Below are 25,075 nucleotides of genomic sequence, written 5' to 3' on the forward strand. Positions count from 1 at the left end.
TAATGGTTGGACTGTAATGTATTGGTTGTCTGAGTCATGTACCTTTATGTCTGAGTAAATCCTACTGCATCTCTCCCCATCTGTGACTGTCTAATGAGCTCTCTCTCAGCACATTATTAACTAGTCTTCCGTGTGTTCCTGCATCCACCTATGTCCTCCTCCTCACTCCAGGTTGACTTCACCAGCAATCTTCAGATATTTTGACCTGATCTTTATCTGTTGATTCCTGAGCTGCACTTTATACACCTTCGTCAGATTTCAGGAATTCTGTAGCTGATTGTTTTTTTGGTTTAAGGCCAAAGCACAGTCGTGCTGTAACTAATAACAGTTTGGATTATGAATTTTCCATAATCTCCAAAATATATGTCATATTATTGTGAACATTCTGCAGATGCACTGAAAGAAATAACACTGAAGACTCATCTTTATTGAAAAACAAAAATACAAAAATAAAATGAACAGAAAAATCCACTATATCATTTTTTTGAGGGGTATCACTGAAATAAAGTTCTTCACTGCCAAAAATGAGACTCTATTTTTCATATCACAACTGGAATATTTTTGACATTAGCCAGGGTTTTGTGGGGAAACTCTGTCAACACACACACACATACACTGGCATTGAACATCTCTGGAGTTCACAACTTGGAGTTTTAGACCCATTCTTATCTCAAAAATGAACATTCGCAGGGAGATGATATGAAGCTGAAGGGATAATATATAGCCTAAACCATATAGCAGTCTGACCAGCCTATGATAGTGACTGGATAATTCACACACAGGCAGTACAGGATCAAAACAACCTTAGTTCACACTTTATGTCCGGATGCTAATTGCATGTCCATTTTGTGTTACCATTGTATAACAACTATGTAACAACCACCTGTCACATAGCTATGTATAACCATGAAAAGGCTATCGGCTCAATTATCTGGAATATTATTTGAATGACACTTGGCTGACATCAAGGTTATCAAACCTGGCCTGACATTAGAAATTCATCTCGGTATAATCCCATGCTTATCTGAAATATAGCTCTGCCCTGAATATTTGTATTACAATTGATGTAACGCTGTTTTGTTGATTGGTCATTCAACACCCTTACCTTTTGAACTCTTTCAAACCTTCATATTTGAGAGGCAATACCCAATCCAAAATGAAGTGTGACCTAGACACCTCTGGATGAATACTGGAGTAATCAGAACATCTTTTGACTGAAGATGAATTTCAGCACCAGTAATTAACACATTGGTACACTGTGCCTGATGAGCATTGCTATTGCATCACACACACACACACACACACACACACACACACACACACACACACACACACACACACACACACACACACACACACACACACACACACACACACACACACACACACACACACACACACACACACAGTAGGTACACACACACACACACACACACACACACACACACACACACACACACACACACACACACACACATACACACACACACACACACACACACACACACAGTAGGTAAAAGTACAAGAATGAGCCATGGTGGATTGTTTCTTACCTTGCCCCGTCACTCTCTATGAAGGCAGATCAGCTTTACAGAGAGGTTTACACATCCACTGGCTCAGAATCGTCACCAGGGATTAACTTTTTATTCTGCCTCAACGCACAGCACTGAATAAACTTCAGACTAAGAAACACAGGCCTTTTAAAATTGAAATGAACAGTGCTGAATCATTTTCCTGCTGTGAGATTTCACCTTGGAATGCTTTTACCCCCCTCCCCACAACCCAAACTGGATTTGTCTCAGAAAAACAAACCTGACAAAGTATAATTCCCCCAAACTCTCACAACAAACTGATTTATCAGGGTAGAGGATAAAAGGCTCTGCATCACTAGCATTGGCTATAAACTGCTCCAGCCATTTGTGGGGATAGTAGACACTGCCACGGTCTGATGGGGTTGCTTTCCCTGGCAGTCAGAGGTCTTTGTGGATCAAGCTGGTCTCTTATCTGTCTGGCCTGTATGGTCTAACCCTGCCATCAACCAGCTAACCTCTCCACTGCTGTCTGTCCACTGTCCAGCTGAGCAAAATCTCCTACTAAGACATGGACATACAGTATGGGCCCATGTGTATATACTGCATTAACTTATATAACCACATGCATGTGAATAGTCACGCACACACAAACCCATGCACACACACACGCACGCATGTACAAACACACACACGCACATATATACACACACACACTCCAATGAGCAATCTGATTTGAAAAATAAAACACGTACTCTCAGAAATCCATAAGCCTTCACATAGATTCACAAACAGACACATGTATAGACAGAAACTGGAAAAAATGAGGACCTAATATAGAAAGTCTCACCCTAGACTCACCCTAGTCTTGAGGCATTTGCAGGAAAGGTCAATGAGTTTGTTAATCATTTCAAGACAGGCGGTCATATGGCTGACCCCTTTTCACTGCTTCTTCTCTGATAAAGTTAACGGAAAGTACGTGGAGTGTAGCAGACAGTGTTCAATTACTGGCAAATGTAATGTGGTGTTCAGATGTTCAGAGTGGAAACGAGAGATGCCCGACTTAAATTGGTTTTCAGAACTGCAAAAACCATTCAGCAGGGCGGATGTACAGAGAGCATGTATGATTTCTAAGACCAACAGTTGAAAATGCATTGAAAATGGTTTCAGGTAAAGTAATACGCTTTGGACGTTCACAGATAATGGCACATTTCCACTTGATGTCTGACGACCCAAATGTGACTGTTGGTCGTTGATGCATGAAGTACATCATGCAGCACGATTCATTTAGGTTGTTTGGCATCAAGTGGATATGTCCTACACATAAATAGTTAGCTTTTATCTGGAAACCTCCAATGGTTATTACTACTGCTACATTGACCTCATTGTGGAGATCATTTAAAAAAAAACCTCTGAAAGGGTTGTTGGCAATATGGAGCCTTTACCTCCTTATCTACCTACCAATGCCCTGGCCACCTCTATGGTCTGCTTGTAAACCTCTGATGAAAGGTTATTTGATTGTGAAATTCCAAACATTGTGAGTGAAATCAGCAACTCACTAGAGAATATTGGTGTTAATCTGAAAACAATTATTATCTGCATGCACAATTTCACAGGTTAGTGGGTGGGTGGGGTAGGGGGCAGAACCATTGAAAATGAAATAGAAAATACAAATAATCTGCAAAACCTCCATTATGCTTTTTTTCCCCCCAACATTTGGTTCTAAATTCAAAACAGAAATTGAAGTCCCCACTTCACAGGTACCACAAACACATTTTTCTTCAACCCCCCTCTACTGTCTCCCCCCTCCCCTTCCCCAGAAAGCAGCTGATTGTTCATCACGAACAAACTGAAACTAAAAAACAGAAACTCCTCCACTTGCGCCGGCCTATTATCCTTGGTCCCTCCATCCCTGCTGTGTACCCCCAACACACCTGTACACGTCGTTGTGTGCTGAGGGAATGTGTGTGTGTGTACTCAGAGTTGTGTGGGGTTAGACAGAGGGAAAAAAAACACCCATGCTAAACGACTTGGTCAGCAGAGGAGGAATTCCACTCACGTACAAAAAAGGAATAAGACACCAAACTAGCCAACCGTGTTAGCATCACGCCTGTCTTATCAACCTGCTGTCCCAAGCCAGTGACAGGGTCAACCTGGGGTAGTTTATCGGCAAAAGTCTCTCTATATCATTCTGTAATTGTTCTTCAATATACTGCTGTGGTATATCCAAGGCAAGGGGGACTGTTATAATCCTTGGCTGGGTAGACTCACAATGGTAGTTGAGAGGTTGTTTTACAGTAGATACTGTTGCTGTGGCAGCCATGTTTAACTGCATCGTCGGTTCACACCAGGTAGCAAAACAGAAGGGGTAAGGGTGCATGGGGTCCACACAAACGTGCTCCAAGCCTGAAAAATGTGGAGGAGTTCTTACAAAAAAAGAAAGACGGTACATCATTCCTGTATTCCTCAACTGAACTTGGTCACCTTTTTAATTCCATATATTTATATCCATATATATTTATATATAATTTTTTTTACAATTAAAAACACCATGGAGATGACAGACTATTTGGTTTCTTTTGTCTAAGAAGCTTCTCATTTAAATAAATGCATATACATAATTTCTCTCTTCATCACTCCATAGACCATCCCTCTGTTCATTCTTCCATACAGTATGCACATTGTTTATTCCATGATATTATTTTTCTCTATTCAGTTTAATCTCATCCCTTTGATGCAGAGCTCTCTACAGTCTTGACTTCAAGACACTACAGTTGTTTTACTGTAGATCCAGACAGGAAGCTAGGGCACAGACCTCGTTGTCTCATTGGCAGGGCTGGGCTGAGTCTCTATGAGGTTCTCTAGGGCTCATTAACTGGGTCTCAGTGGGTCCATTAGGGCTCAAACCCCCCGCTCCTCCACCATTGAGTGTCAGGAAGCATACAGTCTCTCTGGGCAGTTGAGGGGTGGCGCCGACGCTGTCTTCCTGCTTCCTGTGGGCAAGAGCCCTGAGATGCTCCTGAGCCTCCTCTAGGAGAAGGGCCACCTCGTCCTGCTGCTGGCCCCCAATAGAGGAGGAGCAGGAGGTGGAGGTGGGGTGCAGCATGATGAGGGAGTGCCCTCCTACTTCCTTACTGGGCATGGTGCTGCAGGTGGCTGAGCCAGTAGCTGTTTGCAAACAGGAGACCTCGTCCTTGTGGCCCTGGACAGAGGGGATGATAGGGATGGAGCAGGTCCGGAAAGGAGGAGGGGAAGAGCGGCTTGGACATTTGGGACGCCTGAGGCTCCAGGTGGAAGTAGAGACGTCATGGTCCAGGCCCTGGTCCAGAGGACAGCAGCGCACCTCCACCCTGCTCTCCCACGACTGCTCCACCGACATGGGGGGTTGCATATTTAGAAAGGCATCCTGTCGCGGGTCGCTCCCGGCCCTCACAATATTGCACCTGATGAAGGGAAGAGCGAAAAGAGAGAGAGAGATAATTACAATTGCTGTCAATTCCCACGTGTACTCATTTCACTTCAAGAAAAGTTAATTGCTTTGAGTATCATTTTAACTGAAGCCTTTAAAGCACCTTCCCAAACAGAACAAGGGTACTCTGTGAGCCAAATTTCACCTTGCCATCTCAGAGGCATGAAGAGCACAAAAATGACAAGATGAGCTTGACATGTCTCTTTCATGTCTTTATCTAGCCGAACACTCTCACTTTGTATGAACTGGATCATGAGTTGGGAAAGTTAAGAGGGAGTTCAGACACTACATTATTGATTTGACACCTTGAAATGGGGATACTTAACTAAATGGAGCATGGCATGAATATTTAGTCCAACAAGAATATGTTTGACGCATCAGAGCATCTAGGATAATTAATGAAGTAATCAGTGATCAACAATGTCCCCATTCACTTTTAGACACGAGATAGTCCACCATTTGTTCCCGACATAGAAATTGCTTTTGTGCTTCATGAGGCACTTTCAAAGTCAAAGTGTTGTGTTGTTGATATCAAATATTGATTCTTTGCTCTCTCTTCTTTTTCTCAAAGGGATCTGGCATAAGCTACCTCACATTACAGCAACACATCCTCTCTGTAATATCAACGTCTCAATTGAGGTACAATCTAGGGCTTGGGGCTCATTATCTTTGTGTAATAATTCATAATCCCTGACAAAGGCTAGCTGCTCTTGTCGCATCAATATTTAACTTTGAGTCACTCTCTTTCTTGTAATAGCCTAATCAGAGATGTAAGCCTCCATCAAGGGGGTTTTCAAAGCTGATGATTCTCTTTTTCACTGAGGTTTTGGAATGAGCCCCAAACGAGCCACATTTAGAATGCCATATTGGGCCTTGCTCTCCGATAACAGGGATGTCAGTTTCCTAATGCCCACAATAACATTTGGAGCAAATCTCGTTAGATGTGGGAAATACAATCAGCCTGAAAACATCCCATGCATGCACCCAACAGTGCAAATGTACGACCATGGTGTACAGAATTAAACATTGTAATACAAAATTGCTCTGTTCATAGATTTGAGGTGAGATTATAGAAGTGTGTTGTACAGTATGTGCTGTACACATACAGTGCCTTCGGAAAGTATTCAGACCCCTTGACTTTTTCCATATTTTGTAAGATTACAGCCGTATTCTAAAATTGATTAAATTGTTTTTCCCTCATAAATCAACACACAATACCCTATAATGACAAAGCAAAAACAGGTTTCAATAAATATTTGCTCATTTATAAATATAAAAAAATGAAATATCACATTTAAATACGTATTCAGACCCTTTGCTCAGTACTTTGTTGAAGCACCTTAGCACCTCAGCGATTACAGCCTTGAGTCTTCTTGAGTATGAAGCCACAAGCTTGGCATATCTGTATTTTGGGAGTTTCTCACATTCCTCTCTACAGATCCTCTCAAGCTCTGTCAGGTTGAACAGGGAGCGTTGCTTCACAGCTATTTTCAGGTCTCTCCAGAGATGTTCGATTGGGTTCAGGTCTGGGCTCTGGCTGTGCGACTCAAGGACATTCAGAGACTTGTCACGAAGCCACTCCTGCTTTGTCTTGGCTGTGTGTTTAGAGTTGTTGTCCTGTTGGGAGGTGAACCTTTGCCCCAGTCTGAGGTCCTGAGCACTCTGGAGCAGGTTTTCATCAAGAATTTCTCAGTACTTTGCTCCGTTCATCTTTGCCTCGATTCTGACAAGTCTCCATGTCTCTGACACTGAAAAACGTCCCCACAGCATGATGCTGCCACCACCATATTTCAGGTGTCATGTTTCCTCCAGACGTGAAGCTTGGCATTCAGGCTAAAGAGTTCAATCTTGGTTTCATCAGACCATAGAATCTTGTCTCTCATGATCTGAGAGTCTTTAGGTGCCTTTTGGCAACTCCAAGCTGGCTGTCATATGCCTTTTACTGAGGAGTGGCTTCCGTCTGGTCACTCAGCAGTCTTGGTGGAATGCTGCAGAGATGGTTGTCCTTCTGGAAGGTTCTCCCATCTCCACAGAGGAACTCTAAAGCTCTGTCAGAGTGACCATCGGGTTCTTGGTCACCTCCCTAACCAAGACCTTTCTCACCCTGATTGCTCAGTTTGGCCGGGCGGCCAGCTCTAGGAAGAGTCTTGGTGGTTCCAAACTTCTTTCATGTAAGAATGATGGAGGCCACTGTATTCTTGGGGACCTTCAATGCTGCAGAAATGTTTTGGTACCCTTCCCCAGATCTGTGCCTCGACACAATCCTGTCTCGGATCTCCACAGACAATTCCTTCGACATCATGGCTTGGTTTTTGATCTGACATGCACTGTCAACTGTGGGACCTTACATAGACAGGCGTGTGCCTTTCCAAATTATGTCCAATCAATTGAATTTACGGCAAGTGGACTCCAATCAAGTTGTAGAAACATCTCAATGGAAACAGGATGTACAGGATGTACCTGAGCTCAATTTCGAGTCTCATAGCAAAGGTTCTGAATACTTATATAAATAAGGAATTTTTATTTATATTTTTAATACATTTGCTAAAATGTCTTAAAAACTGTTTTCGCTTTGTCATTATGGGGTATTGTAAGTAGATTGCTGAGGATTTTTTAAATGTAATCCCTTTTAGAATAAGGCTGTAACGTAACAAATGTGGAAAAAGTCAAGAGGTCTGAATACTTTCCGAAGGCACTGTACATGATTGTACTTTGTATATTAATTATCTACATTGATTTATGTAGATATCTACATTTGAAGTCGGAAGTTTACATACACTTAGGTTGGAGTCCTTAAAACTTGTTTTTCAACCACTCCACAAATTTCTTGTCAACAAACTATAGTTTTGGCAAGTCAGTTAGGATATCTACTTTGTGCATGACAAGTAATTGTTTACAGACAGATTATTTCACTTATATTTCACTGTATCACAATTCCAGTGGGTCAGAAGTTTACATACACTAAGTTGACTGTGCCTTTAAACAGCTTGGAACATTCCAGAAAACATGGTCATGTCATGGTTATAGAAGCTTCTGACATAATTTGAGTCAATTGGAGGTGTACCTGTAGATCTATTTCAAGGCCTACCTTTCAATGCGTCTTTGCTTGACATCATGTGAAAATCAAAAGAAATCATCCAAGACCTTTGCTGCAGGAGGGACTGGTGCACTTCACTAAATAGATGGCGTCATGAGGAATGAACATAATGTGGATATAATGAAGCAACATCTGAAGACATCCGTCAGGAAGTTAAAGCTTGGTTGCAAATGGGTCTTCCAAATGGACAATGACCCCAAGCATACTTCCAAAGAACAAAAAAAAGTAAAGGTATTGGAGTGGCCATCACAAAGCTCTGACCTCAATCCTATAGAAAATGTGTGGGCAGAACTGAAAAAGCGTATGTGAGCAAGGAGGCCTACAAACTTGACTCAGTTACAACAGCTCTGTCAGGAGGAATGCCAAAATTCACCCAACTTATTGTGGGAAGCTTGTGGAAGGCTACCCAAAACGTTTGACCCAAGTTAAACAATTTAAAGGCAATGCTACCAAATATTAATTGAGTGTATGTAATCTTCTGACCATTTGGGAATGTGATGAAATAAATAAATGTGTTCTCTCTACTACTATTCTGACATTTCACATTCTTAAAATAAAGTGGTGATCCTAACTGACCTAAGACAGGGAATTTTTATTATGATTTATTGTCAGGAACTGTCAGTGAAACACTAAGTCTAAATGTATTTTGCTAAGGTGTATGTAAACTTCCGACTTCAAATGTATATATGGATTTTATGAATGCTTAGATAATACTGTAATGTTTCATTATTGTTCATGAATGTAAATGACAAAGAGACTGGGACAGTAGACATCGAACATTTAGATTTTTGTCATTTAGCAAATGCTCTTATCCAGTCAGAGCCTGGGATAGTAGTGATCATTTTCCAAATTGATCTGATGAATGAACACGCTATTCCAGCTGAGAAAGCTGGTCGGTGCAGCAAAGCAGGGACAGGATTGGACCATTCCTGTCAGACAAGAACATTCCAGAGAATTCTGGGACATACTATTGGCTGGTTCATTCAGGGGTAATATCCTGAATAATTAGGAGCCCATTAAAGATAGACAGAGTAGTCTATTAGAATGTTATAGACCAGAGGAGGGCGAGGGACTTACAATCCAGTCTGGTGGGGCCAGAACAGTCATGGTCCACCATCAATGCTTCCTTATGGAATTGACCTTATCAGAGAAATCAATTACAGTGGTAGTGGTCTTGTCAGAGGAATCAATTAAAGTAATAGTGACCTTATCAGAGAAATCAATTACAGTGGTAGTGGTCTTGTCAGAGGAATCAATTACAGTAATAGTGACCTTGTCAGAGGAATGAATTACAGTAATAGTGACCTTGTCAGAGGAATCAATTAAAGTAATAGTGTCCTTGTCAGTGGAATCAATTACAGTAATAGTGACCTTGTCAGAGGAATCAATTACAGTCATAGTGACCTTGTCAGAGGAATCAATTACAGTCATAGTGACCTTGTCAGTAGAATCAATTACAGTAATAGTGACCTTGTAGTAAGGGGCCAAGTTACATCTCAGGCAGGTACTTTAATACCAGATTTATGCAGAAGCACTGTATCTCCACACACTGTCTGCAACACTTTCACCGCAATGACAGACAGGCATTTGCATAATTCAATTATACCTCTGTGCATTTGAGAAAGCCTTGAGAAATCTGACAGGTGTATCTAAAAATAGTGGTTACAATAAAACACAAGTGGAGTTCTATGTTGGTGTAGGCCTAAGCCATTCTGGAGAGATAACAGCAAGTTTTTCTGACAGGCACGGAATGAGAGGGATAGCACTTCTTACTGATTTGTTTTTACTGTTGTATGCAAAACAGGTAGTTTCTACATTTCTTCTCTCTCTCTACCTCCCTCTCTGCCTCTTTTTTTCTTTCACATGCTCTCGCTCATTGTGTTCTCTCATGTCACCCTTTACCGCAGTGTCTCCATGGCAACTCACTGGAATGGGGATTCTCTCTCTATGTGCTGGTTGTCTGTAAATCTGTAAATAGGTCAGTCAGTCTTTTCAACTAATCATGTGCTCCTGCCTTCAGGGCCACCTGGAGGCTATGTCTAGCATCTGGTATGTCAGCAAAGTTAGGCCGTTCACCTGTTATTGCTTATTCTACAAGCACCTGACAGTGGTTTGCACCTAGAGTTGTAGAGTACAGGACAGACTTATATTCTTAGAATAAGGGGTTCCAAAAGGGTTCTTCCACTGTCCCCGTAGGATAATCCCTTTTGGTTTCAGGTAGAACCCTTTGGGTTCCATGTAGAACCTACCAAAAGGATTTTCCCCGCAAAAATAGTTATTCAAAGGGTTCTCCTATGGGGACACCCTTTTAGGTTCTAGATAACACCTTTTTTCTAAGAATTTACCAATTAATTGACTGGAACATTCCCTGTAACACGACTGACCTTATCCACATGTCTAAAGCACTGCCCTCTTTGTAAAAGTTCCTGCTATGCTGTTATGACATTTCAAAGTCTATCAGTATAACACTATCTATTTCATTGGCAATGATAGTGATATTTTTATTGGCTGAGTCCCCACAGAGTCTGTCTTTTTCAGTGAGTCCTGCCTGGTTTCATGGTCTTGCTGTTCAGCTTCCCACTGAATCCCTCCACCCGTCACGCACTGACAAACTAAGAGAGAGGAAGGGCAGCGTAGGACCGTCATTAAAAATACAATCCACCCCCGACAGGCCAAGCACTCCATTTGAGCTAACGCCATTTTACTGGAGATCATAACATAACCTCATTTTTTTATCTTTGCTCAGCACAGTGAAAAACAAAGCGAAGGAGTAAAAACTAGAGTGCAGTGAGCCTTTCTTTTTACACTTCTAAAAATTCTGCCTCTGAAATTTCTCCTCTTGAAATTAAGTCTAAAGCTTTGCCGAGGTAGCAGCATTCAAAGTTCTGGGGCTTTATTTAAGCAATAAGGCATGAGAACTCGAGAATTATTGTGTGATGACTCCGGACAAAGGGCTGTTCTTATGCCCAAGGTGAAGCCAAGGGCTGGGGAAACAGCCCTCAGGAGGGTGTTATTCCCAACGATTCCCAGGTTCGAGGGCCTTATTGCTTTATAAAATGGTTCCCAACATATACAAAAAAGATTAATGACATGTTTTCATTAAAAACGTTATTATATTGAGTAAATTTGTTTTATTTGATCCTTCCACCATACAATATAGTCCGGGCAAAAGCCAGGTGTTAGTTCTGAAATTGCTAGCCAAATGGGCTGGTTGCTAATTATATCCATTCTATTTGCAACAGACAGCAAACTATGTTTGTTTTACCTTTGTTTCTATTGACATTTCATTGAATATATCGATTATAATGATAAATTAATCCGCCTGGCTCAGAGAAGCTGTTATTCTCTTCACATTCATATGCATGCACAGTGGAGATTGCAAAAAAATGCAACATTGTTCCACAGGTCTGAGAGGCAGACAGCAAGGTTTACAAACCCCAACCGTTGCAAATCAAATGCTAGCCTAGCAGCATTTGGAAATATTTTGCCTGGACACATTTTTCCAGAAGAGATTACGTTTATAAATTGACGGCCTACATGTAGGCTCTGCCATCAATCAATCCGCATCCAAACAACCAGTTCTATAATTAGAGAGAGAGAGAGAGAGAGAGAGAGAGAGAGAGAGAGAGAGAGAGAGAGAGAGAGAGAGAGAGAGAGAGAGAGAGAGAGAGAGAGAGAGAGAGAGAGAGAGAGAGAGAGAGAGAGAGAGAGAGAGAGAGAGAGCTAAAGCAAGTGGAGGAGAGAAAGCAGATGTCGCCCTGTGGGATTTGGAGACAGTGACTCTTGTTTAAAGATTACAGGTGGACCCATAAATCAGAGATGAAAGATGTCAGAGGTGTGATGACAGAGGCAGACAGAAGGGCCACACAGCCTGGGATATAAGCCTGGGATGGTAGCCTGGGATAGGAGCCTGGGATAAGAGCCTGGGATGGTAGCCTGGGATAGGCGCCTGGGATAAGAGCCGGAGTTAGGAGCCTGGGAAATCACATTGGATAAGAGCCTGGAATGGTAGCCTGGGATAGGAGCCTGGGATAAGAGCCTGGGAGGGTAGCCTGGGATAGGCGACTGGGATAAGAGCCGGAGTTAGGAGCCTGGGAAATCACATTGGATAAGAGCCTGGGATAGTAGCCTGGGATAGGAGCCTGGGATAAGAGCCTGGGAGGGTAGCCTGGGATAGGCGCCTGGGATAAAAGCCTGGGTTAGGAGCCTGGGAAAGGCACATTGGATAAGAGCCTGGAATGGTAGCCTGGGTTAGGAGCCTGGGATAGGAGCCTGGGATGGTAGCCTGGGATTGGCGCCTGGGATAAGAGCCTGGGTTAGAAGCCTGGGAAAGGCACATTGGATAAGAGCATGGGATGGTAGCCTGGGATAAGAGCCTGGGATAGTAGCCTGGGTTAGGAGCCTGGGATAGGAGCCTGAGATAAGAGCCTGGGATGGTAGCCTGGGATAAGAGCCTGGGTTAGGTGCCTGGGATAAGAGCCTGGGATGGTAGCCTGGGATGAGAGCCTGGGTTAGAAGCCTGGGAAAGGCACATTGGATAAGAGCATGGGATGGTAGCCTGGGATAAGAGCCTGGGATAGTAGCCTGGGTTAGGAGCCTGGGATAGGAGCCTGAGATAAGAGCCTGGGATGGTAGCCTGGGATAAGAGCCTGGGTTAGGTGCCTGGGATAAGAGCCTGGGATGGTAGCCTGGGATGAGAGCCTGGGTTAGGTGCCTGGGTTAGGAGCCTGGGTTAGGAGCCTGGGATAGGCTCCTGGGATAAGAGCCTGGGATAGGTGCCTGGGATAAGATCTGGGATTGGAGCCTGGGATAGGCTGGGCTCATTATGCAGCATTCCTCGTCTTCAAAACAGACATTGCAGTGCACTCTCTCTGTTAGAGAATAATGATCCCAAAACCACTGCAGCAAACAGAAACAGTCTGAATGTACTGTATAAGTACCTAAACTCTGGGAGTGTGGGATTGTGTAAAATCTGTTTTTCTGTGATATGTTACTATGTCAAAACAGCGTTGTTTAATCTTTTACGTTTGGAAAACTTATTGGGGGACAAACTTGTTAACCCTCGCAAGCTGCCGGTCCAGACGGCATCCCTAGCCGCGTCCTCAGAGCAAGCACATACCAGCTGGATGGTGTGTTTACAGACATATTCAATCACTCCCTATCCCAGTCTGCTGTCCCCACATGCTTCAAGATGGCCACCATTGTTCCTGTACCCAAGAAAGCAAAGGTAACTGAACTAAATGACTATCGCCCGTAGCACTCACTTCTGTCATCATGAAGTGCTTTGGGAGACTAGTCAAGGATCACCTCCACCTTACCTGTCACACTAGACCCACTTCAATTTGCTTACCGTCCCAATAAGTCCACAGACGATATACTCGCCATCACACTGCACACTGCCCTATCTCATTTGGACAAGAGGAATACCTATGTAAGAATGGTGTTAATTGACTATAGCTCCCTGACGGGCCGCCCCCAGGTGGTGTAGATAGGAAACAATATCTCCACTTCGCTGATCCTCAACACTAGGGCCCCACAAGGGTGCGTGCTCAGCCCCCTCCTGTACTCCCTGTTCACCCATGACTGCATGGCCATGCACTCCTCCAACTCAATCATCAAGTTTGCAGACAACACAACAGTAGTAGGCTTGATTACCAACAACAACGAGACAGCCTACAGGGAGGAGGTGAGGGCTCTGGGAGTGGTGTCAGGAAAATAACCTCTCACTCAATGTCAACAAAACATAGGAGATGATCATGGTCTTCGGGACACAGCAGAGGGAGCACCCCCCTATCCACATCGACGGGACAGCAGTGGAAAAGGTGGAAAGTTTTAAGTTCCTCGGCATACATATCACTGACAACCTGAAATGGTCCACCCACACAGACAGTGTGGTGAAGAAGGCGCAATAGCGCCTCTTCAACCTCAGGAGGCTAAAGAAATGTGGCTTGTCGCCTAAAATACAATTGAGAGCATCCTGTTGGGCTGTATCAGCACCTGGTACGGCAACTGCACCGCCCACAACAGCAGGGCTCTCCAGAGGGTGGTGCGGTCTGCACGACGCATCACCGGGGGCAAACTACCTGAAAAACAGCTTCTATCTCAAGGCCATCAGACTGTTAAATAGCCATCACTAGCACAGAGAGGCTGCTGCCTACATACACAGACTTGAAATAATTTGCCACTTTAATAAATTGAACACGAGTCACTTTAATAATGTCACTTTAATAATGTTTACATATCTTGCATTACTCTTCTCGTATGTATATACTGTATTCTATACTATCTTCTGTATCTAAGTCTATACCACTCTGACATTGCTCATCCATATATTTATATATTCTTCATTCCATTCCTTAGATTTGTGTGTATTAGGTATTTGTTGTGAAATGGTTAGATTACATGTTAGATATTACTGCGCTGTCAGAACTAGAACCACAAGCATTTAGCTCAATAACATCTGCTAAACACGTGTATGTGACCAATAACATCTGCTAAACCGGTGTATGTGATGAAATAAAATTTGATTTGATGATTTGATTTGAACTTTACCAACACATTAATTCTGAGTTTGCAGAAGTAGTATTCAAGGTGAAGGACATGATGTCCACATTTGAACTATTACTGCTACTGTAAGTTGAATGACAATTGAGATGTAGTCAGTACTAATGTCTCTGATAAACCGACAGTGTAACTTACCCTCTCAAGGACTCAACCTCTCTCTCAGACGACTCCAACTCCTGGAGGTGTTGGTAGGCGGGGCCAGAATGTTTGGATCCACCATTTGGATTTAGTCTTCCCCTGGGTATAGGCAGAGTTCTACGCGGTACTGACCAATGGGTGGCTCTACTTCTCTGGTCTGGACTGTGAGACAAGGAGCCGCTTCTGAAATCAACCACAGGGAAAGGGATCAAAAGTGGATTATTAGATTTTCCGATTTGGTCACACATTATTTAGATAATCCCAAATAGATGCTCTACAGATGGTCATACTATCAACACACAGAGGTGACACATCACTCAGGGCAGAGCCCCACCTGTTTTGAGCCCCATATCCCCCCCCCCCAAAACAAAAACAAAAGTGTCACATACAGTATGTCACACAATTAAAATATATATACTGTATGTATCATTGAGTTAGCAAAGCCACATACAAACAGGCAGCGCCAAAATGCAGGTGTTTCAGCCTAGCTCAGTGCTTTCTGTGGTGGTGGGGCAAGCCAGCAGAAGATAGGAGCATTGCACCGTTATTGGCTCAGTGTTCTGTCACTCATGGGGACACTACGTCACCTGCCTTTAGTAAGGGTAGACATCAAGAATGTGAGCCCTTTGGGTCCTGCCATAGACTTAGATTAGAAGTGCCCTTCCAAGAAAGCTCAAGGTCTTTGGCCACAGACAAAATGACGTCAAATTTCGTTATAGCTACATTAGCTTTGTGTCACGCCCTGACCTTAGAGATCCTTTTTATGTCTCTATTTGGTTTTGTCAGGGTGTGATTTGGGGTGGGTATTCTATGTTCTATTATTTGTATTTCCATGTTTTGGCCGGGTAGGGTTCTCAATCAGGGACAGCTGTCTGTCGTTGTCCCTGATTGAGAACCAAACTTAGGTAGCCCTTTCCCACCTGTCTTTGTGGGAAGTTGACTTTGTTTATGGCACATAGCCTTTAGCTTCACGGTTTGTTTTGTAGTGTTCATTGTTTTGTTCAGTGTCTTTTCTAATAAAAATAATATGTACGCACACCGCACTGCACCCTGGTCCTCTTCATTCAATGGCTGTGACACTTTGATTGGACTTTTAGCTTGCGGTCATCATCATAAATCATGTAGACAATCTACTGGCAAATCCTTTTTAATGCTTGTAATATGAAGATAAATAATGAAGATAAATTGTATCGGTGCTCATCGGCCATTGGAATTAAGCATTACACAACAAGTGGGAAATCGCTAATTCAACAATGAGTTGTTTGGAAGGAATCAGTGACAGTGGCTAACCGCAAGCATTGCAACTGGGAAGTGGGGAATAAACACACTCAGACTGGGAAAATCCGTTTTGAACGGTCATCCAACTCGGAATTGTAAATCTTTCTCTTTTTTTGATGACAAAATTTGCCAGTGAAGGACCACCCCGCACAACAAGGTGAGTCCAAAATGTCTTGTATGCTGCTGCATAAAGGATGTAATATGCCAGGAAGATATGGTCAGCCATATCAGCTATGTTTTTTAAATAAAGGCAGTAAATGAGGCTGAATTAATTGTTTCGCTGCCACTCAAGGCTCCGCTGATAGCCAGGTAAGGATTCACTCCATTGTACTTAAAAGAAAGCTCTGCTGTTGGGACAGGTTTATGTAGTCTCTAACAGTTTGTGGGCACTGCTTGTCACTGTTATAGTGCAATTAATGTATTGTTTAGTGTTTAGTTGTGTAGTGGCTTTGCTGGAATGCAAAAGGTTACGGTTACGGTTGAAGGGAAGGGGGGATACCTCGTCAGTTGTACAACTGAATGCCTTCAACTGAAATGTGTCTTCCGCATTTAACCCAACCCCTCTGAATCAGAGAGGTGCGGGGGTTGCCTTAATCGTCATCCGGTGACTGGCCCAATACTCTAACCACGAGGCTACCTTAGGATAAGGGTTAAGGTTAGGGTTAGGATAAGGGTTAAGGTTAGGGTTAGGATAAGGGTTAATGTTAGGTTTAGGGCTAGGGTTAGGGTTAGAATAAGGGTTAATGTTAGGTTTAGGGCTAGGGTTAGGGTTAGAATAGGGGTTAATGTTAGGGTTAGGATAAGGGTTAAGGTTAGGGTTAAGATAAGGGTTAATGTTAGGGTTAGGATAAGGGTTAATGTCAGGTTTAGGGCTAGGGTTAGTGCATAGTTAGTTGAAATGTTGTTGACAGTTTTTTTAACATCTACTGCACATCTACTGAACATCTACAAACCATCTACTTGGGACTATCCAAATGAGGTGCTACCCTCTGTTGTGAGCCATCACATGGCTGTGAATGAGAAGATGTACCACCAGGAGTTCCCCATCCAGAAAATGAACAACTTGAACAGTAAATTGAACATCACATAGTTTACAAGGCGCTCGCTACACAGAGGGACCACATAAACTGCTAAAGACAGGCCATTGGACAAGTGTGGCTGATTGCCAATCCATCTAGGAGAAAAGGAATCAGGCCATTTCTCCAGTCAATTAAACTTGAGTTTCCCCTGTCATACAACCTTTGTGTCCCTCTGCTAACACATCTCCTGTTTCTTGCTGCAGTGTGAGTTTCTGGGTTTCTGCAGTGTGTTGACATGATTGGGGTTTGGGGTGGGAAGTCATTGATTAGTCATGTGCAGTGAGGACTTTGAAAACTTCTCTCTGTGTGCCAGATCATATCTTTATTGATCGTTTAACCCCAGTATACATGACATGCTTATAGACAAGTGAAGACTATTTGATTTGATGCTAGATAAGTCTTGTAAATAACCAGCTACCAAAGTTGTGGGGATAGAACAAAGCGATGGCCAATAATAATAATAATAACAGTCATTTATTACATTTCTATAGCACTTCAAAAGCAAAAAACAAGCAACCTATGCAACATCATGAGTAGCCTAGCTATAGTTAGTGAGATCAACCAATACATCATCATGAGTAGCATAGCTATAGTTAGTGAGATCAACCAATACATCATCATGAGTAGCATAGCCATAGTTAACTATCTCAAACAATAGAGGCCAAGTCTTTGAGTGCATGCCTCCTCCAAGATGGAGAGGGACAGTTCATGGCTTGATCAGAGGAAGGTGGTCAGGGAGATGGTTGATGAAGAGTCTGGTGATGATCTTGTACAGGGCTACTCTGGATACCAGCCTGTCATGTAGTCACTGGACCTCCTTCACAATGTATGGCATTCACTCAGGTGATGTCTCAGCATACCAGGGCACCAGAATGCTCACCACACACAGTTCAGAGTAGTAGCTAGTCATCCTCATGATGAGCCCTGTACCTCAGCACTCCAACTCTTCAATCTATGTTTTCAAAAGATCAGGAACCAGCAGCCAGGTGAAACAAAAAAATCTGGTGCATTGTTCAGATGCATCGAACAAAAACAATTAGCCAAGCCAACAACAAAAAATGATCTGCCAGTCTATCTGCAAATCTGTGGTTCAAAACCACCAGAAATATACAATAAAACTCAAAGTTCAGAAACAAAACAGGTGATACAAAAACCCAGAATTAAAAACACTTAAACATAACAAATATTTACAGGGGCTTTCCACTAAGGCTGCTTCTAGAGCACCATGGTAACTACAGTTCAAGGGTTCCCTCGACACAAAATCCACTCAAGAGCTTGTCAAGTTTCAAGCTATTTTGGAAACATATCTTCACTTTAATTTGCTGAAAACTTTATCCAAATCCTCCCTAAGCCAGCATAAGTGCAATCATACAAACTGACATGATCCTATAGACATCACTTATGGCAAGGGCAAGGACTGTAAGCAAACAATTTACAATCCAGCCACCAACAAAACCAGAGGGGGAATCAAATTGTTGTCGGAGCTTAACATTTAAGAAAGAAGGCGGGTGTGGATTAAGCCAAACAGACACAAAAGGATTTGGTTATCTGTAATCCCAACAAACAAACACTGGCGCAATGCAAACACACACACACACACACACACACACACACACACACACACACACACACACACACACACACACACACACACACACACACACACACACACACACACTCTGACAAGGAAAGGTGGATCTCTATAGCCACCATAATGTCCTTGTAATTATGCAGGCAGGTTGGTGGCTGGGGAAATTCACAATGCTATATGAGTGAGTGTGGTTTCCCTACTCCTGAAATCATGTGAAGTCAATAGCATTCCCTGGGTCCCAGCTCACATGCAGCTCACTGAATACAAGTGGAATACGAAAGCAGGGAATACCACTGAGAAGTTAATGATGGATATCGGGCTTCTGAGTGAGAGAGATCAGCTTGACTGTGATTGGACTTCATTGTACTGCGAAGGACTAGCTGTTCCCAGAGATAGCTCTCGCTGTTCCATTACATGGGATTCACATGCCAAGGCTGTTGCTATAAAAGCCCCATAGAATCACGACTTAGAATCACATAAAAAATCACATAGAATCACATCTGAATCATATGGGCTTTCAGATAATGTAAGTCCACAGAGTTATACATCTATAGCCCACAGTATATACATTATGTGGTCTTCCAGGACGCTAATGTAGTATAAAGAGTTAAGCCACAACAGAGCTTTCCATTAGCACAGTATTCTACAATGTGGAAATTAACTCATTGTAATACAGAATTGGCTCTTAAAGAACATGGTATGTGGTTGGAGTCAGATCTCTGACTCTTCACTGGCATGTTCAGCCCGGTTACAGATATGCACATTAACATGTTTATCACCAATTGTAATTAGTCTCATTCTTTGTTTAAAGCATTCAATAAATCTAAAATGATCTTAGGCTGCGCTGTAATGTGGTTAATTCAATTTCTCTCTTCACTGAGTCTCAGTGAATTACTGAAAGGGACATTGAACTTCCACAGAGAAGTGTTCATCATTCAGGCAACTGAGTTCTATGTGAGGAAATCATACCTGTATTTTTTTTCTCTGCCTGGACCACTGGAGTTGTTGGTAGGGGTGGCGTTGCACTGGGCAAAGCTGGACTCCCAGACAGCTCCCTCATGTGGCTGGGAGGACCTCTTACAATACTGAAAAATCAACAAAGATGTAAATGTACTCATGTGCAGGTTATAACCTATAACACGGATCATATTATACGGCACATATCGATTATACAGATCATATTGCATGTTTATGCATACAATACAATTAAGTTTTAACTATGCAGATAGCTAAAGCACACATTTGCAGTATGGAATGGTCATGTTCCTTTGGAGTCACAGCTAAAGATGAATATTACTTGTATACACGACTCAGTATGCTCACACACCTTCACCCTTTGAGCGCCACAGCGTGCGGTAGACCGTTGCATGGCAAGAGAAGAATGATGACAGGAATTTCAACGGCCTTCCTGCTCTTTGTCTATTCCACTCCTCCTTCCATTTTACTGTGTCAATGAGTGAGAACGGAAGAGGATGTGAAGGAGAAGTAGAGCTGTACATCTCAGAGGAGTGCAGATAGTTGATAAAGGATTGGTGTAGAGGAGCAGAGTCAGTATAATTGGACACTATTCTCGGACAGACAGCAGATTAACCCAAGGAAGTTTCTGGTACCACAATCCACAACGGCATGTGCAGCACTACACCAGGAACCATGCATTAATCCAAGATAAGATGGTATTAAGTGATTTCTCAGATTTGACTGTTGTTGTCCAAAGCCTGGAGCGTAAGCATCATTTAAAGGTAATTCCTCACACTGCAAGCCATTACAGATAATAAAGCTGTCAATAATGAATTCGCTGACACAATTGAAATATTACTAGTTCAAATATAAATGGTGCCAATATGGGTGTAAGAATCAGGGTTAAATAGATGCACTCATGCATCCAACCAGGTTAACTTGTTGGCAAAGCTCATTTAACAGTACATGCAGACAGGACTTTCAAGAATTACAGAGAAAGCTATTGGAGTTGTTTCAACCGAGAACTGGATGAGTCCTTAAAGTTTAGACTACACATGCCCCTGACCATCTTTTAACCCACTAGAGTCTAATCAAAATCTGTCAGTTTAAACTAGTGATATCAGTCCACCCCATCTGCCGATGTCGTGCTTCTGCATCTGCAGTGAAAGGTGGCAGCGCTAGAGCAGTCTTTGTCAGGTCGTGAGACATCCCAAAAATCCGTCTTCTCACAAAAACGTCTGTAGCGTCCAAATTATTATGTCCCCTCTATGGAAAGACGCCCACAAGCCTCACAAGACTTGTCTGAAGGTCACCTGGTATCAGTTAAACACATTTATGGAAGTATATATGGAGATAGTTTAGTGCCAAAAATGAGCAGTTAAATATGCGTAAACACTTAAAAAAAATATATCCTGATCTTTCTTATATCTCTCAGACGTAGGATGGACAATTAAGAACAAACTTCCTTTAGCTTTTTGGGGGGGATTATCTGTTTTTCCATGTAGTGAATCTGTTATTCAATGCGTTTGTATGGGATAATAGCAGTAAGCCCAAATTCAATGTTTCAAATTCCAAATCAAATAACTAAATGATCCTTGGTATGACCTTCTTAAAACAATTCCATACGTTAGCTTAGTAGAACCCCCACACCCGGCTTAGACAGGGCATAGGGGTTTTTAAAATCTCCAGTGTGCACATTGGCATGACCAACATGAGAGACCTGTAACATGTAGGTCTACTAAAGTCACTATTAAAGAGAGCACTTGACGTTTCTTGACTTCAAGGACCCTTTCAAAACAGTTTCTGAACAGCAAGAAAGTGACCTTCAAGAATTTCCTGCAGATCTTCTATGGCTTTCTCATTCTTTTTACATTACATCTATGGTTCCTAATACTGTGCCCTCTTCCTGTCTACAGTACCCTCTTCCTGTCCATCCACGGTGCCTAAAACTGTGCCCTCTCCCTGTCTACCCTCTTCCTGTCCACTGCTGCCAGGGCTGACTTTGTCCTTTTGATAGTGAAACAGCATCAGTCCTGACTAAGTGACGCAGGATAGTGAGCTTATTAGCTAGACTCTTGCAGCCGGTTCCTCGTCCTGAGCTGATCTTACTTTTGTAGACTTGGACCATGGACTCATATGGATCCTTGACTTCTACCTGGTAACTAATCAATGCTGATACATTCATCGTAGCATTAACAAGGAGGTATGGCTTTCAAATACACACATTTAATGAATGCCACCAGATTGAAAAGGTTAATGTGATTTTGAATGAATCATGTCTAATGAATGTTTTGTTGTACACTTTAGAAAAATATTTATTTTCAAGTTGATGCTATTAAAGTGTTATATAATTTCAATTACTGTCAGAAATCTAGAGACTAGATAGGGAGAAAAGAAATGAGGATGCATGAGAAAATGTGACACAATGGGACTATGATTTTTCTTATTTCAAGTACAAGACAGCAAAATAGAAAGAGCTTCGGGGTATTAAAACTACACAAGGAAGAGTTGCAGAATGTCTGCTTGGGAAAAAGAGAGAGAGAAACTCATGGTTTTAAAGCTTTTAAAAGAGATCCAGACATGGCAGCAGACACGCTTCACCTCCCCAGTAATCCTCCAAAACAGGACTTCCAGACTTCCACCAGCCATCCACAACAACACTGCACTTCTTTTTAAGCTGCCACTCTGTCGCCCTGTCACTCATCACTCAGCTTCCTGTATCCTGCTCTGTCATTGGGTGCTTGCGGGATGAAACGTCTTGACACACTCCACCATGTAGATGTTAAGCAAATTGCAAATTAATATTTAGCAGATGTGTGCTGCAGTCAGTCCAGTAGCTTTGCTTCTTTTAAGAACCAATCAGAGGCTTTGCTCCTTTTAAGAACCTATCAGAATCTTTGCACAGAGCCAAATACCTCAACACTGCTTCATGAAATCAACCCAGGTATTCATCTCAATAAGAGAGGGGTTATGCAACACGTAATATATGTGGCGAGGCCTGCATGTTGATGTCGCGGCTGTGGCTGTTATGGCACAGCGGGGAGCGTGTTAGTGTAATGGATGTTTTAATCTAGGAGAGATAGGGCCTGCGGGTTTCATCTGCACACCACCCAGATTAGAACCAGCATTTAGGACTTGTATTGTGCGAAGGTGTCGTCAGGACCATTTATTTTCTTCCCCTAGCAGAATGCTGTGGCCTGAGGGGTGAGCCATCACGAAGCGAGGGATGAGCCATCACGAAGCGAGGGATGAGCCATCATGAAGCGAGGGGTGAGCCATCATGAAGCATAGCACCTCCACAGAGTGCTGCTGCAGGTAGGAAGAAAAGGGCAGCCTTGGTCACAATTGATTTATAAACAGACTGCGAGACGCTAGAGAAATTGTATCATTTGACAATGAGTAGGGGGTTGAAGGGAGTAGAGGTGTGTGTGTGTGTGTGTGTGATACTATCACTTACTCCACCACCCCACCCCCCAGCGCAGGCAGCCATGTTGTGAAATCCTGGTAACCGATAGCTTGCAGATAAAAAATCTATATCAATATATGTGTGGGTAGGCACAAAAGAAACAAATAGCATGCATTAGCATAAGTTCCCAATAGACTCCAGAGGAAATCAAACCGTCTAGAAAGATACATTGACAACAGAACAGCCATATTCTGTTATTAAAGGCGCAGTGCAGTCAAAAATGTGATTTCCCTGTGTTTTATGTATATATACATTTTCACACTATGAGGTTGTAATAATACTGCAAAATTGTGAAAATTATGATAATGCCCTTTTAGTGTAGGAGCTGTTTGAAAAGACCGTCTGATATTACCGCCTGATTTGGTGGGATGGAGTTTTGGCCTGTCTTGTGACATCACCAGGCGGTAAATTAGTTAATAGACCAATAAGAAAGAGAGTTCCAAACCTCTCTGCCAATAAAAGCAAGCTTTCAGTTTCCCCCTCCCCAGGCAGACCAATCCCAGACAGTCCTAGCAAAATTATTGCTTTAGCAATTGCTCTTTGTTAATAAGTTATTATCGTGCCTTTTTGACCATTTTAATGGAAAACAATCACAGTAAGGTACTTCATATTGATATTTAGATAAAAACGGCTGCATTGGACCTTTAAAACAAATGACAATAGTATCGAGTAGCAAGATATGTGTGTACTACATATGTGTACTACAGTCCTGCAAGGGTCAGATTTTTCTGGAGCCACACCCACCCCAAGCGCGCCACATCAATTCCGAGCCCCACCCGATACTCGACATCAGGACAGACCCACCGCTTGGAATTGTTCCGAGAGCCGAACCGTTACATGTCATATTACATAAATGTATTTAATTGTGTTTATGACTCCAGAGTAATACACTTGATTTGTAATTATTATTATTAGTCTATTATTACTATTCCCCTTACCTGTATATACAGTAAATATATATTTTTTTTATTTATTTATTTTACCTTTATTTAACTAGGCAAGTCAGTTAAGAACAAATTCTTATTTACAAAGACGTACCTACCCTGGCCAAACCCGGATGACGCTGGGCCAATTGTGTGCCGCCCTATGGGACTCCCAATCACAGCCTGATGTGATGCAGCCTGGATTTGAACCAGGGACTGCAGTGACGCCTCTTGCACTGAGATGGAGTGCCTTTGAATTGTTGTAATAATTAACTGATAATTAACTGCATTATCAAAAACAAATAGACTTCCGTGCTTGCTGGCTGTGTAACCATCTACCACGTTGTTGTCCTTACAAACTGGAGATTTCACTCATGGAGCACCTTTTTGACAATGGTAGTGTAGACTATTCCCTTATCATAACCTTTATTTTTACTTTTCCAGTTAGTGTTTTATTCAGATCCCCAAGCAGAAGTTACTCTTCCTGGGTTCCATGCAAAACATAAAACATGACATAATATACAGAACATCAATAGACAAGAACAGGTCAAGGACTGAACTTCGGTGCCTCCGCACATTGACTCTGTACCTGTACCCCCTGTATACCGTCTCGCTATTGTTATTTTACTGCTGCTGTTTAACTACTTGTTCCTTTTATTTCTTATTCTTATTCATATATTTTTTAACTGCATTGTTGGTTAGGGGCCTGTAAGTAAGCATTTCACTGTAAGGTCTACACCTGCTGTATTCGGTGATTGTGACACATACAATTTGATTTCATTTCATTTGATTTTGAACTTCACAAATTTATTAACAGAAAAAAAGGTCCTACTGACAGTTACACCCATTGCTGACAATTACCCACACTTCAGTACATATACATGTGCCTAAGAGGTCATTAGGTCAGATAGGGGTGAGGCATTATGCTAGAAAGTGTTGTTTTATTTGTTTTTAAAGCAACAATTTACAGTCTAAGGTGACACC

General features: G+C 42.4%; 1 protein-coding gene across 2 annotated transcripts in view; it reads right to left on the bottom strand.

Moving 5' to 3' along the window:
• Positions 1-406: 406 nt before the first annotated feature.
• The window catches only part of nrg3a (neuregulin 3a), a 384,160-nt gene continuing 359,491 nt past the window's right edge, over positions 407-25,075 (bottom strand). For both annotated transcript variants that reach the window (XM_036986111.2, XM_036986107.2), the window contains exons 7-9: positions 19,715-19,830; positions 14,795-14,980; positions 407-4,972 (exon numbers count right to left, since the gene is read on the bottom strand). In XM_036986111.2, the coding sequence (XP_036842006.2) occupies positions 4,354-4,972; positions 14,795-14,980; positions 19,715-19,830 (921 nt within the window). In that variant the 3' untranslated portion in view covers positions 407-4,353. The remainder of the gene's footprint in view (positions 4,973-14,794; positions 14,981-19,714; positions 19,831-25,075) is intronic.

This window comes from Oncorhynchus mykiss, chromosome 1, assembly GCF_057628025.1.
Source record: "Oncorhynchus mykiss isolate SJ-2025 chromosome 1, ASM5762802v1, whole genome shotgun sequence".
NCBI lineage: Eukaryota > Metazoa > Chordata > Actinopteri > Salmoniformes > Salmonidae > Oncorhynchus > Oncorhynchus mykiss.